General features: G+C 47.8%; 1 protein-coding gene across 2 annotated transcripts in view; it reads left to right on the plus strand.

Annotated features, from left to right (window-relative positions):
* Window positions 1-1,803: 1,803 nt before the first annotated feature.
* The window catches only part of CHST7 (carbohydrate sulfotransferase 7), a 40,333-nt gene continuing 25,879 nt past the window's right edge, over window positions 1,804-16,257 (plus strand). For both annotated transcript variants that reach the window (XM_032258507.1, XM_032258506.1), the window contains exon 1: window positions 1,804-3,534. In XM_032258507.1, the coding sequence (XP_032114398.1) occupies window positions 2,043-3,503 (1,461 nt within the window). In that variant the 5' untranslated portion in view covers window positions 1,804-2,042 and the 3' untranslated portion in view covers window positions 3,504-3,534. The remainder of the gene's footprint in view (window positions 3,535-16,257) is intronic.

Genomic DNA, 16,257 nt, shown 5'->3' on the forward strand with positions numbered 1-16,257 from the left:
CTGGGTGTGGTGGCACATGCCTGTGGTCTCAGCTGTTTGGGAGGCTGAGGCAGGGGGATCGCTTGGGCTTGAGATTGAGGCTGCAAAGAGAGGTGATAGTGCTCTCCAGTCTGGGTGACAGAGCCAGATCCTGTCTCAAAATAAAAATTTGTCAAAAAGCCAGAGAGGAGGGAAAAGTAAAAACAGAAGGGAAAGTTGTAGATTAACATTGTGAAATCGTATCCCTGCTACGAAGGAGAAGATGTGTAGAGGGAAATGGATAACTGAGTTTGGTAGTGGAAAAGTGAGACATTGTCTAACCATGGTTTCTTTATGAAGTAGGAGCTAAGGTCATGTGCTGAGAAGAGGTGAGTGGGGGAAGAGAGGTATCAGAAGTCTGAGGAGACTAGAGAAGGTTTGAAGTCATCATAATGGAACGTGAGACTGGGAATTGACATGAAGAAGATAAGATTTCAGCAACCATTTGAGGTTGGTGATTATGAAGTTATCTTAATGCCAGTCTGTTCTGGGGCCTCCCAAAGTGCTGGGATTACAGCCATGAGCCACTGTGCCCGGCTCACGCCTGTGGGGAAACATTTCGCAATGGTGTTTGCTGGCACAGAAAAAGCCAAAAGCAGGGTTGGGGGATTTTACTAGATGAGTAATGAAAAGTCAGAGGGCATGGAAATTTAGCTTATTGGAGGGAGCGTTATTAAAATAATGGTATGGCATCTTTCCGCTGAATATGAAAAACTGAGAAGAAAGTGGGGGTCAATGAGATTGGTGAATAGGGAAGATTTGAACAACTGGCTGGAAGAAGAGAGAATTGTGGAAAGAAACAAAATGTGTGAGTCAGTGGCCTCACAGGTGGAGGAGCTTCCGTAATGAAAAAGCCCAGTGCAGATGTTCTCACTCTTCTAGCTGAACACCTTCCCCTGGTGGAGATGGGTAGATATGCTTTGTATGTTTTGTTAACTTTACAACACCTTCCCCAAGCAGGTGAAAGGAAGCTCTCACTTCCTTATTCATCAGCCTGATGAAACAGAGCAAAAATCATCTTTTTTGGTTCTCTTTTGAATTTTAGTAACTCCAAGGACTTCCTGTCCCTTTTTCATCTACCCTTGGGTACACGTTCCTCCTTACGGGTCCTTTTAAACACCAAGCTCCTGAGAAAGTTTACCATTCTACCACTCTGATTATGCAAAAGTCTTTTGCTCTTGGGAGCAGGAATAGGCTGGGTTATGCTGTGCTAACAACCCCTGAATCTCACAATCCAGGAGGTACATGGGTACTAAGAATTATTCACATTTTACAAATGACTAAACTGGGCCCCAAAGTATTGGTAAAATATGCAGGGCCCATCAGCTGGCGAAACCCTAAGGAACACAACACTTAGAATTTCACAAAGCCTAGATTTTATGAAATGCGCTGCCGGAATGCAGCAGTATCTCCAACCCCACTGGACCACTCTGCCACGTGCAATCTTTATCTTTTAGTCGAGAACTCAGTAACATCTACTCCAGGGCTGATGGGGGCGCTGAATGTAGATAGTGGCGAGTGGTTATCTGCTTAGGATAGCGATGGCTAGGCAGGAGACATAAAACAGAAGAGGCAGTGGCCTTCTCCGGGTGGGGTCCATGGCCCTTTACTGGGTACATTATGTACACACAGGCCCCTACTTTGCCTGAAGTCGCTAATGAAGACTTCACTATGGAGAATTTGGGGAAAGGTGGGGTCTGGCTCAGTGAGCCGGCGTTCCCCGCCCCGCTGCAGCCCCGCCCAGATCTGGCCCAGCCTTGGGCTAACCAAGGCGGGCAGAAAGGCGGGGCGGCGGCTGCAAAACCAACCAATAGGCGGCTCTCCGGCGGCTGAGCCGAGAGGGCTGGGGCGCAGTCAGTAGCACCACCGCCTTCCAAGTTCCCCCTTGTGGATGCGCGGCTCCGCGGCTCTGCTCCTCCCGGTGCAGAGGGGCCGGGAGAGGCCACAGGAGTGGACCCGGGACGGGATTTCTGAGGAAGGGGAGAGGACTGGCGCCCGACCCGCTCTGGGGGGGTCGGTGAACGATGAAGGGCCGGCGGCGGCGGCGCCGAGAGTACTGCAAGTTCGCGCTGCTGTTGGTGCTGTACACGCTGGTGCTGTTGCTCATCCCCTCCATACTGGACGGCGGCCGCGACGGGGACAAGGGCGCCAGGCACTGCCCGGGCCTGCAGCGCAGCCTGGGAGTGTGGAGCCTGGAGGCGGCGGCGGCCGGCGAACGCGAGCAGGGCTCGGAGGCGCGGCCGGCCGCCGGAGGGGCCGAGGGCCAGTCCCCTCGGTCCCCTAGCAACCTCAGCGGCGCTGTCGGGGAGGTGGTGTCTCGCGAGAAGCAGCACATCTACGTGCATGCCACCTGGCGCACCGGCTCGTCCTTCCTGGGCGAACTCTTTAACCAGCACCCGGACGTTTTCTACTTGTACGAGCCCATGTGGCATCTATGGCAGGCGCTGTATCCGGGCGACGCCGAGAGCCTGCAGGGCGCTCTGCGCGACATGCTGCGTTCGCTCTTCCGCTGCGACTTCTCCGTGCTGCGGCTGTATGCGCCGCCGGGGGACCCAGCTGCACGCGCCCCGGACACGGCCAATCTCACCACGGCCGCCCTCTTCCGCTGGCGGACCAACAAAGTCATCTGCTCGCCTCCGCTGTGTCCTGGCGCGCCCCGTGCCCGAGCCGAGGTGGGCCTCGTCGAGGACACCGCCTGCGAGCGCAGCTGCCCACCCGTAGCGATACGCGCCCTGGAGGCCGAGTGCCGAAAGTACCCGGTGGTGGTCATCAAGGACGTGCGCCTGCTGGATCTGGGAGTGCTCGTGCCCCTGCTGCGTGACCCAGGCCTCAACCTGAAGGTGGTGCAGCTTTTCCGCGACCCGAGAGCGGTACACAACTCGCGCCTCAAGTCTAGGCAAGGACTGCTGCGCGAGAGCATCCAGGTGCTGCGAACCCGCCAGAGGGGCGACCGCTTTCACCGTGTGCTGTTGGCGCACGGTGTGGGTGCTCGCCCCGGGGGCCAGTCTCGCGCGCTGCCCTCCGCGCCGCGCGCCGATTTCTTCCTGACGGGTGCGCTGGAGGTGATCTGCGAGGCCTGGCTGCGCGACCTGCTTTTCGCGCGAGGTGCGCCCGCCTGGCTGCGGCGCCGCTACCTGAGGCTGCGCTACGAGGACCTGGTGCGGCAGCCACGCGCCCAGCTGCGGCGCCTGCTGCGCTTCGCCGGGCTGCGCGCGCTCGCCGCGCTCGAAGCCTTCGCGCTCAACATGACTCGCGGCGCGGCCTACGGCGCCGACCGGCCCTTCCACCTGTCGGCGCGCGACGCTCGAGAGGCAGTGCACGCCTGGCGCGAGCGCCTAAGCCGAGAGCAGGTGCGCCAGGTAGAGGCCGCCTGCGCTCCAGCCATGCGTCTCCTCGCCTACCCTCGCAGCGGAGAGGAGGGGGACGCGGAGCCACCCAGGGAAGGGGAGACACTGCTGGAGATGGACGCCGACGGCGCCACGTAGCCCCCCATCCCTGTCCCCGGCACGGATCCGGGTAAGGTGGCCCAGGGCAAGGCCGGGACCAGGATGGTCTTAAGGGAGCCTGGAATGGCCTGGGGAAGGGAAGTGTAGAGGGGAGGGTACCATCCTGGATCCCATCCTATCAGATCAGGTCCAAAGAGGATGGGAAAGTCCTGCTTGTAGAATTTGGTAGATTCATCAGAATCTCCAGCTTATCCACGGGCCTCCTCAGAGGGAGATCCTGAGACGAGAGAAGATATTTCAGTGTGACTGAGGTGGAAGGCAGGTTTCCGCACTCCCATTCCCCTGTATGAAGTAGGAGGTATCAGAGGGCTGAGAAGAGTAGAGAAGGTTTGAAGTAGTCATGAGCCATGAGTCTGGGAATTGACATGAGTATAGGATTTCGGGAACCGTCTGAGCTTGATGATGATGGAGTTATCTTGATGCCAGTTTGTCCTGGGAGGAGATTTTGCAATGGTGTTTGCAGGCACAGAGAAAGCCAAAAGCAGAGAGTTTGGTGGAAAGGCATTGATTACCTATCCCTAATCTTTCTGTTTCATGTTTCTTTGTTTTTTTTTTTTTTTTTTTTTTGAGACGGAGTTTCGCTCTCGTTGCCCAGGCTGGAGTGCAATGGCGCGATCTCGGCTCACTGCAACCTCCGCCTCCTGGGTTCAGGCAATTCTCCTGCCTCAGCCTCCTGAGTAGCTGGGATTACAGGCATGCGCCAGCATGCCCAGCTAATTTTTTGTATTTTTAGTAGAGACGGGGTTTCACCATGTTGACCAGGATGGTCTCGATCTCTTGACCTCGTGATCCACCCGCCTCGGCCTCCCAAAGTGCTGGGATTACAGGCGTGAGCCACCGCGCCCGACCCTCTTCTCTGTTTTATGCGCAGCCTCCAGTACTTTTCTCTTGAGTTCCCAAGCATGCAGGCACAGTCAGGCGGCTCATGCAACACTTGTTGCACATTGTGTGTCTCAGGCGCTTGTGTAGTGAATAGACTTTGCTTTCCCCTGCCTCATGTGCGCCTGTCTCTCTGTCTCCGCTCTCCCTCCCCCTCCTTCTGTCTTCCATTTCCCCTCGCCCTCTCTTCCTCCACCTCCCGCTTCCTCTCCTCCTCTCCCTTCCCCCTTCTCCCTGTAGCTGGCGCTTGCAGGATATTTGACCATATCCCATTCACATCAGGTCACAAAAGCTGCCTGGTCAGCTTCCTCTAGTGTTGACAAGACCTCAGGACCGGGCGCCCCCCACTCCACCCCATCCGTTTGACAGATGGAGGCTTCAATTGGCAGTAGCAGTTTGTGACTGCAGGAGGAGCTTTGTGACAAGACACTGCCCCGTCTTTTTTTTTGCTTTTTCTCAGTAAAGTATTTATCTGAAGATACTAAAGTGGGGCTTAAATAGTCGCAAAATGTGTTCTGTGTGGGTCAGGGTATGGACTGGGAGAAGGGTTTGTTCTGCACAATGCTGACCATAGGAGTCTTAATTAGTGACTTGGGGGTGTGTTTCCCCAAACTTTGTGTGAGTTGGAAGGGTGCCACCTTCTGCACTGTGCAGTCAGTCCAGAGGAGGAGGAAAAGCAGTGCTGGGTGGGCGGAAGTGAGTTGTTTCCATTCATCATTTTATAGTGTAATTCAGCATTCCCCTGAGATGAAGCTCTGAGGACAAACGTTGAAGATATTAATGAAGAGGGATTTTGTTGTCGTTACAGAGCCAGGGTTTCAGAGTGATTTCAGAAGCTGGCTAATTTTTCTCCCAGTCATCAAATGGTTTTCTTGGTCAGTTTCTGTAATTGCTAGGAAGTCTGTGTTCTTTCCTGATTTCCAGAGTGATGGAAGGTAAGGCACAGGGTGACTTGTCCATCTTAACAAAAACATGCTTTCATCTGCTGATCCTGTATTTACAGATGTAACCATAATTGTCCCTAACCCTTCTTCACAGGCCTGAGGGAACTCCTCCCCTGGGTAAATCCTGTGCATTTTATGGCTTTAAGACATGAGAATCTCCCAGAAACTTTTGCTTTTTTTTTTTTTTTTTAATTTTTACTAACATCTATTGAGTACTGGCTGGGGTGAGGCAATAAAGAAAATAGGAGGGTAGAAGACAGTCTTTAAATTTTTTTTTATTTTTAAAATTATTTTTAAATTTTTAAATTATACTTTAAGTTCTGAGATACATGTGGAGAACATGCAGGTTTGTTACATAGGTATACACGTGCCATGGTGGTTTGCTGCACCCCATCAACCCATCATCTACATTAGGTATTTCTCCTAATGCTATTCCTACACTAGCCCCCACCTCCTGACAGGCCCTGGTGTGTGATGTTCCCCTCCCTGTGTCCATGTGTTCTCATTGTTCAACACCCTCTTATGAGTGAGAACATACAGTGTTTGGTTTTCTGTTCTGGTGTTAGCTTGCTGAGAATGATGGTTTCCAGCTTCATCCATGTCCCTGCAAAGGACATGAACTCATCCTTTTTTATGGCTGCATAGTATTCCATGGTGTATATGTGCCACATTTTCTTTATCCAGTCTTTCATTGATGGGCATTTGGGTTGGTTCCAGGTCTTTGCTATTGTGAACAGTGCTGCAGTAAACATACATGTGCATGTGTCTTTATAGTAGAATGATTTGTAATCCTTTGGCTATATATGCAGTAATGGGATTGCTGGGTCAAATGGTATTTCTAGTTCTAGATCCTTGAGGAATTGCCACACTGTCTTCCACAATGGTTGAATAAATTTTACACTCCCACCAACAGTGTAAAAGTGTTCCTATTTCTCCACATCCTCTCCAACATCTGTTGGTTCCTGATTTTTTAATGATCACCATTCTAACTGGCATGAGAGTGTATCTTATTTTTGATTTACATTTCTCTAATGACCAGTGATTATGAGCTTTTTTCCTATGTTTGTTAGCTGCATAAATGTCTTCTTCTGAGAAGTGTCTGTTCATATCATTCACCCACTTTTTGATGGGGTTCTAGGAAGTTAGAGTCTGTGTAGGTGACAGTGACTATGAGGGAAGACACTGGTGCTGCTGTTTGGAAGGCCGATGGGGCTTTCCTTGTAGGGCTGCAGGTACATCTGGGAGCAAGCTTTAGGCTCTTCCAGACTTCAGGGACTGATCCTCCCTCCCGCATTGGGCACTTACCACCAACCAGTGGATTGATTACAATGCTTGTGTTATTGGTTCCTAGGAAGATAACGTTACTGCTGATCCACTGATGGGTTTTCCAAAAGTTTGTCACACTCTACTCTAGAGAAGGGAGGAGAAGAGATGGGGATGGATCCTTACCGAAGGGCTATGTGTCATGCACTGAGTTAGGCATTGTACATATATCATTATTTATACGAGTTTTCCAGATGAGGAATCTGAGACTCAGAGAAGTAATTTGCCCAAAGTCATACCTGGCTGGTGAGGGTAGAATAGTGTTTGGTGTTAGACTCCAGAGCTCATAATCTGCTCTCTCTCTCTCTTTTTTTTTAAGATGGAGTCTCACTCTGTCACCCAGGCTGGAGTGCAGTGGCATGATCTCACTGCAACCTCCGCCTCCCAGGTTCAAGTGATTCTCTTGCCTCAGCCTCCTGAGTAGCTGGGACTACAGGTGTGCACTACCATGCCCAGCTAATTTTTGTACTTTTTTTTAGTAGAAGTGGGGTTTCACCATATTGGACAGGCTGGTCTTGAACTCCTGACCTTCAGATCAGCCTGCCTTGGCCTCCCAAAGTGCTGGGATTACAAGCATGAGCCACCGTGCCCGGCCATAATCTTCTCTTTTTTATACCTCACCTGGCTCCCCTTGGCATTCCCTGGCAGCACCGTGGTACTCCAGCCAGGTTAGAATGGAGTGAAAACATACTCAGCTTTATTACTAATATGTCCCAATCACTGAACAAATAAAATATCCCTGAGCTGCCAACAGTGCCTACGTAGGAAAGCTGATGACTTTATAGCCATCCTCCCCACAGGGCATCTGAGCGTGCCCTCGGCTCAACTGAGGACAGTGGCCACACGTGAATTAACCTGAGTAACTTCTGGATAGTGCATACCCGATGGCCAGGATCTGGCAGCGAGGGAATCGGTGAGCTTTTTTCTGGTCTGTGTGGGGGCCGTAGCACCCTGAACCAAGTCACCAAGGACCCAGGCCCTTTCTGTCTTTCACATCTTCTTGGCTTTCATTCACCAGCTTCTCTTCCCACTGTCACAAGATGGCAGCCACAGCTCCAAGCATCACATCTTCAAACAACGACACAGGGTTATTAAAATACAGAAAGGAAGGAAGCTATCTAGCTGGTAAGGGGTGGAGGGGTTTTCCCTCCTGCCATGCTTTTTTTTTTTTTTTTTTTGAGAGGAAGCTGTCACTCTGTCACCCAGGCTGGAGTAGAGTGGTATGATCTTGGTTCACTGCACCCTCCTCCTCCTGGGCTCAAATGATCCTCCCACCTCAGCCTCCGGAGCAGTTGGGCTCACAGGTGTGCACTACCACACCCACTCTACACCCAGGCTGGAGTGCAGTGGCGTGGCTCACTGCAGCCTCAACGTCCCAGGGTTAGGTGATCCTCCCACCTCAGTCTCCTAAGTAGCTGGGACTACAGGTGCACACCACCACTTCATCTTATTAAAATTTTTTTTTTGCAGAGATTGGGGATGGGGTGGGGAGAGGCGGCGTGGGGGTCTCACAGTGTTGCCCAGGCTAGTCTCAAACTCCTGAGCTCAAGCTATCCGCCCACCTTGGCCTCCCAGAGTGCTGGGATTATAGATGTGATTTACTGCACCCAGCCTTAATCTGATTATAAAACCTTTCCCAGAACCTCCTATACCAGCTGACTTCCCTTTAAGTCTCATTGACTAAAACTGGGTTACACGGCCTGCCCTAGCCCAATCATTGATGAAAGGGAATGGGAGCATTGTGATTGGCCAGACAGGACCAGAAGGCTGCCACTGGAACAAGATTGGAATGGGGAATAAAGGGCTGTTAATGAGCACGGAACTGCCTGCTGCAGTAATTTATGTGAAAGAACTTGGAGCTGTGAAATGCCAAGCAGATGCAGCATGTTATTATGGAAAGGGGAAAAATGTCCTCAATTTTACACGGGTCTATTTATCACCCTCTCACATGCCTTTAAATGCTTTGTTGTCTGTAGCTCATTATCTAATAATCCATCATTGTACACTATCCACCAGTGTTCTGACAGACTGATGTGCTAGCCTGTCCTTTTCAGTATGTGTCCCTTCAATGTCTGCCCTTGGTAGGTCCCAAGGTTTCATCCCAGCAGGCATTTAAGGCACCTTGATCTTTGCTCTTGGCATGATATATATATGCATCCTTTGAAAGAAATTAGGGAAGAAGGCAAACACCCTGTAATTTGAACCCTAACAATCAGGAAGCTTTCTTTCTAAGGAAATCATCTAAACAGAAAAATCAGCCACCACCAAATCATTTTGAAAGTCATTCCATTTTAATCAGGAAACTGGGCCCCTGACATTTTATGTAGGCTTATGTCACTGAGGCTGGGTACAGTAGCTCACACCTGTAATCCCAGCACTTTGGGAGGCTGAGGCAGGAAGATTGCTTGAGGCCAGGAGTTCAAGACTAGCTTGGGCAACATGGCAACCGCCTCCCCACCCCCATCTCTATAATTTTTTTAAAACTAGCTGGGGGTACTGGCTCACATCTGTAGTTCTAGCTACTTGTGAGGGTAAGGTAGGAGGATTACTTAAGCCCAAGAAGTCGAGGCTGCAATGAGCCGTGATCACACCACTGCACTCTAGCCTGGATGACAGAGTGAGATCCTATCTCAAAAGATAAATAAATATCACTGAAAAGTGAAGCAGTTGCTTACACACAGACTGCTAAAGAATGGACTTTTTTTTTTTTTTGAGAAGAGTCTCGCTCTGTCTCCAGGCTGGAGTGTAGTGGCACAATCTCGGCTCACTGCAACCTCCACCTCCCAGGTTCAAGCGATTCTTCTGCCTCAGCCTCCCGAGTAGCTGGGATTACAGGCGCATGCCACCACACTCAGCTAACTTTTTTGTATTTTTAGTTGAGATCGAGTTTCACCATGTTGGCCAGGATGGTCTCGATCTCTTGACCTCGTGATCCACCCGCCTCAGCTTCCCAAAGTGCTGGGATTACAGGAATGAGCCACCGTGCCCAGTAGTATAGAAGATAGAAGGATAGAAGTTTATAAAATACCTGCCAGTCTCACTTCCTAGAAGCAGCCACAACATTTCTTGTGGTATATGTCTAGAAATGTTTTATGCAAATTCCAGCAGAAAAATATAGCCTTTTTATACACAAATGGGATTGAACTGTATTTATTGTTCTGTACTTTTTTCACTTAGTGGTTTGAAAATCTTCCTGTTTCATCTTCTTTTTAATAGCTATATTGTATTTTATGATAGGAATGTATTATAACATATTATAACATAGTTCCTAGTTCCATACTGTAGGTCATTTAGTTGTTATAGTTTTTTGCTCGATTTCATTGCATTTCTAGTAGGGTCCTTGTATGTGCATACATGTGAGTATATCTGTCAGAAAAATTCCTATAGCAGAGTGACCTTATGTAGCAAAAGGTATATGCTTTGTATATTTTGAGAGGTAAAGTTCTTCCAAGTCAGCTAGCGTTCATTCCCACCAGCAGTTCCTTGGAGCATCTGTTTCGCAGACTTTCAACAACATGGATTTAATTTAATGTTTTTATCTTGGCCAGTATGACGGGTGGAAAATTCTTGCTGCTGGCATCCTGGCTCTGTCTGACCCTACAGTTCATCTCTGATGATGAATGATGGCCTCATACTTTGGGTTGTAGTCACTAGAACGCAAAGATGAAATCAACTTTCCACATGTATTTGGAAAGTGTTATTTTTGTGATTATTTTGAAGAAATGGATACATTTTGATATAAAAGTTAACCCTTTAGAAAACCACACTTCCACAGGAAGTTTTTAGCAAGGTTCTTGTTCAGGTGGCTTTCTGGTACTGTTGTGGTGGATTGTACCTATTCACTTGAACATCAACAATTTTGGGGACCCTATCACTGGGGAAATTAGGCTGATTTTAAATAAGGTTTAACCCTTCATGCATGCTCCTGAGAGCCCTCTTTGTGGTTGCAGCAGGGGAAAGGCAGAAGTGCCCATCTGCAGCTTTAGAGGCAGTATTCAGATGGTTTTCTAAGAGTTTTTTTTTTTTTTTTTTTTTTGTCTTGGCAGAGATTTTCTTCCCATGAATACAAGTGTAATATAAATAGTCGGGAGTGATGCTTTTGAAAAACATTTACAAACAGCTGGTTTAACATTCTTCAGTATGCTTTGTCTCAGCCTGCCCTTGGCATGAGCAGGCCAGAAAAGAATGAAACGAGAAAAGCTAAACTGGCCTCGCTTTTTTGTATCTTGACATTCCAGTTGAACAAGGTGACTAATAAATGAACCCCTCTCTTTGTGAGGTCTCCTGGCTCCTCAGCCTCTTGCTTCATTGTGGAAATAAAAGGAACTTGCTCTATTGAAAGAGACATTTCTGCTGAGGTGCAGTATAAAATAAGAATAGTAGGGACTAAGAAACAGCTCTGGCTCAAATTCAAGTGCACAGGCCAGTGGGAACTGTTTGGGAATTGAACAGAAAGCAGTTTTAATTGGAGAAAAGTTGCAGAGCTCAGTGATGTCTCTATAATTGGAATCCTTCAGCTTTGCTCCCCAACCCCTTGGCACTCTGGCACCAAGCCAGTGGCCAGGTCTGACATTTTCTGCAGCTGACCTTGTTCATAATTAAGACCACCCTGCTGGCTGCTGAGAATAAATTAGAGCGTCAGCTAATGTTGAATATTTTAAAAAAATTTTTTTGTAGATACATATTTATACATATTTATGGAGTATATGTGGTTTTTTGTTACATGCACAGTATATAATGACCAAGTCAGGGCATTTGGGGTGTCCATCACCTCGAGTGTTTATCGTTCTTATGTGTTGGGAAGATTTCAAGTCCTCTCTCCTGGCTATTTTGAAATATACCATATATTGTTGTTAACTGTAGTCACCCTACTCTGCTACTGAACTTAGAACTTACTTCTTCTAACTGTATGTTCATACCCATTGAACCAATCTGTCTCCACGTCAACCTCCACATCCTTTCCAGCTTCTGGTGACCACCATTCTACTCTCTACCTCCATGGGATCAACATTTTTAGATCACATCTGAGTGAGAATATGCAATATTTATCTTTCCGTGCCTGGCTTATTTCACTTAATGTAACGACTTCCAGTTCTTCTGATGGTGAATATTTTTAAATTCGGAGATTAAGAGGCTGTGAAAGAGGGCTACCACATTTGATCTCAACGATGATTATATTCTGTGCCAGCAGATTCCCCTCCCTTGAAATGGACGGGAACAGAAAGAACTTTGCTATAGAGTCACATTCTGAAAATAGCCACTGAGGTAGACATGTTTTGCTTACGGAATCGAAGCCCTTTCTGGAGTGTTAAAAGGTGCCCTGGCCAGGTGCGATGGCTCACACCTATAATCCCAGCACTTTGGGAGGCTGAGGCGGGCAGATCACCTAAGGTGGGGAGTTTGATACCAGCCTGACCAACATAAAGAAACCCCCACCTCTACTAAAAATACAAAATTACTCAGGTGTGGTGGCGCATGCCTGTAATCCCAGCTACTCAGGAGGCTGATGCAGGAGAATTGCTTGAACCCGGGAGGCAGAGGTTGCAGTGAGCCAAGATCGCCATTGTCCTCCCCGTCTGGGCAACAAGAGCAACACTCCCCCAAAAAAAAAAAAAAAAAAAAAAAAAGTTGCCCTGAATATTCAGGGTACTCTCTAAGCCAGCAGGCCAGTAAGAAGCCTCAAGTCTAGCCTGAAATCCAAATGCCTAGAGGGAGTGTTTGTTTGATTAATATCATTGGGTCATGGTATCCAGCAGGTTTGAGACAGGGAAGCCAACCTAAGTGAAGGTCTGAAGTGTGTAATTCTGCCCTGAAATAGAACATCACAGAAAGCTTTGTAAGGCATGGGGAGTGGAGTCATGATCAAGACTGTGAGTTCTTCAATAAAGATGATGAAGTAGGCTGGGCACGGTGGCTCACGCCTGTAATCGTAGCACTTTTGGAGACCGAGGCGGGTGGATTATCTGAGGTCGGGAGTTTGAGACCAGCCTTACCAACATGGAAAAACCCTGTGTCTACTAAAAATATAAAATTATCCAGGCGTGATGGTGCATGCCTGTAATTCCAGCTACTTGGGAATCTGAGTCAGGAGAATTGCCTGAACTCGGGAGGCAGAGGTTGCGGTGAGCCGAGATCATGCCATTGCACTCCACCCTAGGCAACAAGAGCGAAGCTCTGTCTCGGGAAAAAAAAAAAAAAAAAAAAAGAAAGAGGAGATGAAGTGAGGAAAGTTATGAGCAGCTCCAGGAGGGAACTCAGAGGCTAATTGAAGAAGTCATTCCATCCAGGCAGATAAGGTAGACATTAGGAAAAATTGTACCAGAGCTTTGAGGTCACTTTTCCCATGACTGAGACCATACTTTCTCAGAAAGTACTCTTTACTACCTCAGAGAAAATATAGGAACAGTAAGCCAAAAATGGTAAAATCAACAAAGTAGTTTAAAAATAGGACCAACTGGTGACCAGCCAAGAACTGGCATATGTTAAATATACAGATTTTAGAAGTAAGAGAAGTAGATCTGTCTCTTGCTGTAATAAAGAATATCACCAACACAGATGTAATGAAGGAAAGCAACACATTTTTCAGGCTCTGCAAACAAAACAAAACAGTTCTTCTTTGTTGTCTTTCTGCACCCTCCCACTTCCTTTTTTTTTCTTTTCCTTTTCTTTTTCTTTTTCGAGACAGAGTCTTACTTTGTCACCCAGGCTGGAGTGCAGTGGCGTGATCTGGGCTCACTGCAACCTCCACCTCCTGGATTTAAGCAAATCTTGTGCCTCAGCCTTCTGAGTAGCTGGGATTACAGGCATGCGCCACCATGCCCGGCTAATGTTTATATTTTTGGTAGAGATGCAGTTTCACCATGTTGGTCAGGGTGGTCTTGGACTACTGACCTCAGGTGATCTGCCCGCTTTGGCTTCCCAAAGTGCTGGGATTGCAGGGGTGACCCACCATACCCAGCCTACCCCCCGCCCAGCTAGCTGCTAGGAATTACAAAGGGCAATTTTGCCAAAAATGTACACATCTCCCCCAAAGAATAGCAAAATTCCTAACATTATCGAATGCCTTTTAAAATAATTTTACTTCATATTTATGTACGTATGTATTATTTTGAGATGGAGTCTCGCTCTGTCGCCCAGGCTGGAGTGCAGTGGCTCGGTATCAGCTTAATGCAACCTCTGCCTCCTGAGTTACAGCAATTCTCGTGCTTCGGCCTCCAGAGTATCTGGGACTATAGGCACATGCCACAATACCTGGCTAATTTTTTGTATTTGCAGTAGAGACACAGTTTCCCCATGTTGGCCAGGCTGGTCTCGACCTCCTGGCAAGTGATCTGCCTGCCTTGGTCTCCCAAAGTGCTGGAAGTGAGTCACCACACCCAGCCATTTTTATTTTTCAACAGTCAAAGGGGAAGAGAAATCATCTGAGCTCGGGAAAAATCCATGTCTTGATCCTAGGTGTGGCAATCTCCAGCAACCCTATAGACTAGCCTCCACGATCCAATGTCCTGTGCCAACACGAACCTGCTCTAGGTCATGGAGCTACTTTACTGCCACCAGATCATGGGCAAGAAAGGCTAGGAAAAGGTGAAACAAACACACCGCCTCACTCTGCAGGGAGAGATACCTGTAGTGATTGGCTAGAGTTTGGCTGGTTCATAGATTCTATACACTGACTACCCATTCTAACCTGGGAATCTTAAAACTGATCTAGGGCAGAGAATGAGCCCTCCTGGACAGTCCCAGTGTGTGTGTGTGTGTGTCTAGGGCAGGTAATGAGCCCTGCTGGACAGTCCCAGAGTGTGTGTGTGTGTTTGTGTGTGTGTGTGTGTGTGTGTGTGTGTGTGGTGAGGGGGGCTGGGAAAAGGAAACTTAAGCTGCTCATTTGACTGATAACAACCCCCATGGGGACCAAATGGCAGCCTGAATTGCAGATCTAAGCTCCAGGTCACCTCCCAGCTCTGTGCTCTCCGAAATCCCTTCCACCCTCACTTAGTGGATCGCAAACATCTGCAGGTGGTCTGTCCAAATATATATTATAAAATACTGAGTCAGTTCCTTTATTGGAGTTGGAAGCAACTTTACTCACAAAAGCAATTAGGTATGCCAACTAAATTTATATCTTGGAGCAGCTCAATGAAAGGAAAAAACAAAAGTCAACTAGGCAAACTCAGCTGTTTCCAAGTTTTATTAATACTGGTTTGGTGTGCATCCATTTGTTCTCAACTGAGCTCAAAAGTTTGGGAAAGTTTTAGCTGGGGTGGATATCATAAAACTGGAGAGATGTTATTATCTCACTAGAATAAGAGGAAAAATAATGCCCGTTTAATTTTTGTATTGGCTGACTCGGCTTGAATGACTTACATGGATTGAGAGTTTACACTGAAGTCCTCCCACGGTGGGAGTGGACAGCGGGAGTGTATCTTTTCAGCTCTTCACTGGGGCTACCCAAGTCCAGGCAAATGCTAATTTCTCCCCTCACTCCCCAGTTCAGGGTTTTGTCTTTTTGTTTTTGTTTTGTTTTGACTCAGCCTCTGTCTCTTTTTAAACCTGGATGGAGAGTTGTTTCAAGTTGAATGCGACTGAAAATGTTATTGACTAGTGCAAGCATAAATAACTAGCACCCCCTGCTACTGCCACTTAATTTTTCAGATTAAACGTCTGGAAACTATTAATAACATTTAATGCTGTTTAAAGTACATTTCCAGGCTCTCTGGGGGTGCAGTTTTATTATTTAACTAAATGTCTCCTATTACATTTTGCTTTGGAGTCACAATGAGGAAACGTACTTTGAGGTTTCTGTATTATTTTAACATTACCCCTAAGCAGCTCCCTTAAAAAACAACTTAATGGTGCTATTATTGTGAACATTGTCACTCATTTCCGTTTTCTTTGGCACTGTAGTTCGCTAATTTGAAGTGAAAACAGGAAGGTTAAGAAAGCTTAACCAAGGTTAACAGGTAAGCTTAGATATTACCATGATCCACAAAGTGTGCTTTCAGTCAACGATGCTGGGAGAAGAACTCATAAGGACACAGCCTTTGCAAAGGACGCCCAAGCCCTTCCTCAGCCCATTTGTTCCGGAGGTGGTCCAGGAGGAAGCTCTTACAATAGGCTGGAAAGTCATCCAGCCGGTGATAACAGGACCTGCTGAATACCCGGAAATCTCAGTTCTCTCAAGTGCTAAGCGCCAGCACCAACTTTTAGCATCTGTGAAGTAGCTTTTGGTGGCCAACCCAGGGTGCCTGACCTGGCGCAAGTGTGTGGGCAGGGACAGGATACCTCGGAGTCTGGTCACAGGCCGTACGTTCTGGAGGCAAGACCAAGAAAAACTTGAAGGGAAGAAGAGCAGATCCAAATTGACAAGCGAAATTCAAGGAGTAGACGTGAGGGGCCCATGCAAGTTCCCAGATTCATCTGGGGGCTCTAGGCTCATTACCTGACCGGAAATGGGGGGCACAGAAAGGCCACTGAGAGAGGTGGAGCTAGTTGCAAATTCATTTGCTTGAAGCTTCTGTCCTCTAACTTTGAAGCCAGCAGGAAGTTGATTCATCCCCCTCCCCCATCCCAGCTTCAAGGATTGAAGAAAG

This window comes from Sapajus apella, unplaced genomic scaffold (genome assembly GCF_009761245.1).
Source record: "Sapajus apella isolate SASKATOON/1434 unplaced genomic scaffold, GSC_monkey_1.0 scaffold103, whole genome shotgun sequence".
NCBI classification, from domain to species: Eukaryota; Metazoa; Chordata; class Mammalia; order Primates; family Cebidae; genus Sapajus; species Sapajus apella.